We start from the raw sequence: 2,596 nt of genomic DNA, 5'->3' as shown, positions 1-2,596 counted from the left end.
TTCCGCACCACAGTGCCCTTTGTCTGTATGCCATTAATGGTGTGTTATTGTCTTCACCTACTAAATATTTTATTTTATTATAATTTTGTATTCAACAAAATCAAATCATCCAGTAGTTTTTAATGATTTCGACCGCAGGTGTTTTTGTACCACTGAAATGATTTTGTATTTAAAATTAAAAGATAATGCTAAATTCCTTATGAAAAATATTAACACATAGATTTAAGTTGGCGATCTAAACACTTGTGCAGAGGGTTTGAACTTTGAATTCGTCGTGTGATTTTGTAATCATAAAAATAGAATTAGCTCATGCTGACGCCGTGTCTACGTCATTTCCCAGTCTTCTTCCCCCGTACCGTCTTAAAGTGCCATCTCGCTGACATCCCTCTGGTATTTACAAACACGCCCTACTCGATTTGTTTTTCTTCGGTTCTCCATGTTCTTCGCCCTTCGTTTCCTTATATATTGTGATTTGATCCACGGACTTCGATTGTAGGGATCAATCTCTCGGAGGCAGAAGATCGAACACTAGGTGGGTATTAGTAATTCGCGCGATTCCGGCCATGGAGGCGAAGGGCTTCGACAAGTCCGACAGCGGTGCAGACGCTCCTCACGTGGTGCTGCTGGCCACGCCTGGCGCTGGGCATCTGATTCCTCTTGCCGAGTTTGCCAAGCTCCTCGTCGACCGTCATGGCTTCTCCGTCACCATCATCACCTACACCGTCTTCGCCTCCAAGGCGCAGGACGCGCTACTCTCCTCCCTGGCTCCGTCCGTCGCCTCCCTTGTTCTCCCCGCCGTCCCCTTCGACGATCTCCCTCCCGATGCCCGCATCGAGACCATCATATCGGTCGTCGCCGTCCGCTCCGTGCCCACCCTCCGGGCCGAATTGTCCCGCCTCCAGGCCTCCTTCAACGTCGTCGCCCTCGTCGGCGACCTCTTCGCCACCGAAGCCATCGCCGTTGCCCGCGACCTCGGGGTCCCGCCGTACTTGTTCTTCCCCTCCAATCTCCTCACCCTCTCGCTCATCCTACACCTTCCCGAGCTCGACGCCTCCGTCGCATGCGAGTACCGCGACCTGCCCGAGCCTCTCCGCCTTCCTGGTTGCGTGCCGATCCCTGGACCGGAGTTGCTTCACCCGATCCAGGACCGGTCCAACGAGGTGTACAAGTGGATCCTCCGCCACGGGCGCCGATACCGGGACGCTGAGGGCATAATTGGGAACACGTTCGAGGCGTTCGAACCGGACGCCGCCAAGGTCCTGAAGCAGGGCCAACCGCCTCTCTATCTCGTCGGGCCGCTGACGCAGTCCCGGCCCGCCGGGGCCGAAGAGGACGCTGAGTGCTTGAGGTGGTTGGACAAGCAGCCGGTCGGGTCGGTGCTGTTCGTGTCCTTCGGCAGCGGCGGGACCCTGACAACGGCGCAGCTAGCGGAGCTGGCTCTGGGTCTGGAGATGAGCGGGCAGCGGTTCCTGTGGGTGGTCCGGAGCCCCAGCGACGGCGGCAACGCCAGCGCTAACTACTTCACGACCCAGAGCAAGACGGATCCCTTCCCCTTCCTACCCGCCGGGTTCGTGGAGCGGACCCGGGAGGTGGGGCTACTGATCCCGTCGTGGGCCCCTCAGGTCTCGGTGCTCGGCCACGCCGCCACCGGCGGCTTCCTAAGCCACTGCGGATGGAACTCGACGCTGGAGAGCGTGAAGGCGGGAGTGCCCATCATAGCGTGGCCGCTCTTCGCGGAACAGAGGCAGAACGCGGTGATGCTGGCGGAGGGGGCGAAGATCGCGCTGCGGCTGAGGGCGGCGGAGGACGGACTGGTGCCGCGCGAAGAAGTGGCGCGGGTTGTGAAAGAACTGATGGAGGGGCAGGAAGGAAAGTCGGCGAGGCAGCGGGTGTCGGAGCTGCAGGAGGCGGCGTTGAGGTGTCTGGAGGAGGGCGGCGCCGCGCTGGAAGCGCTCGACGAAGTGGTCAACAGGTGGAAGTCCAGAAATTGAATTAGTCCAGCATCAAGCCATGTAACTCTAACATGGCGTTAATTCCTCCCTCGTAATTGAAGTGGCCGACGGCACTAAATGAAATGAAATGTAACCTAATGTAATGTAAAAGTGTGTAACAGTGTGAAGCAGCTTTCCTCTATGGGGATTGTAATGTAGTTGTAGACTTGTCGTTGGGTGTGGCATCCGCATTTCACTTACTTTTGGCGCGTATCAATTCTTATTCTTGCCTTCCTGGACTGAATTTCTTCTCTTTTTTGGAAAAGAAGCATGGTGGAGGCACGGACAAGCGCGTCTTTAATAATTGTGGCCCGGTGAATGCGCGAGTTAGTGGTCATTGCGCAATAAAAGCACCATAAATGATGGGATGCATGTTTCGAATCTTCATCCCTTACACGTGTACCTAATCGAATTTTACGGTCAGAAAAATTTCAAAAGCAAATTTTATAATTTTATAATTTTATAATTAAAAAGTGCCTTCCTTAATTTTTAATGAAAAATTCTAATTCTATTCAAAATAAGTAGATCTACCACCTAATTAATGTAATGCACCTGTCCAGATAAAACCATCTGGCAGTTTGGATAGATCTAACTATTTTGATTAA

The 2,596-nt window shown here is 53.5% G+C and overlaps 1 protein-coding gene across 1 annotated transcript; it reads left to right on the top strand.

The window, feature by feature from the left end:
- Positions 1-223: 223 nt before the first annotated feature.
- On the top strand, positions 224-2,208 carry LOC121984239 (hydroquinone glucosyltransferase-like). Its single transcript, XM_042537078.1, has one exon. It carries the CDS (start codon positions 564-566, stop codon positions 1,989-1,991), a length of 1,428 nt encoding a protein of 475 aa, XP_042393012.1. The 5' UTR covers positions 224-563; the 3' UTR covers positions 1,992-2,208.
- Positions 2,209-2,596: the final 388 nt, after the last annotated feature.

Source organism: Zingiber officinale, chromosome 5B (assembly GCF_018446385.1).
Source record: "Zingiber officinale cultivar Zhangliang chromosome 5B, Zo_v1.1, whole genome shotgun sequence".
Lineage (NCBI taxonomy): Eukaryota > Viridiplantae > Streptophyta > Magnoliopsida > Zingiberales > Zingiberaceae > Zingiber > Zingiber officinale.
The sequence above is the reverse complement of the archived record's forward strand: the minus strand, read 5'-3'. Positions and strand labels throughout refer to the sequence as shown.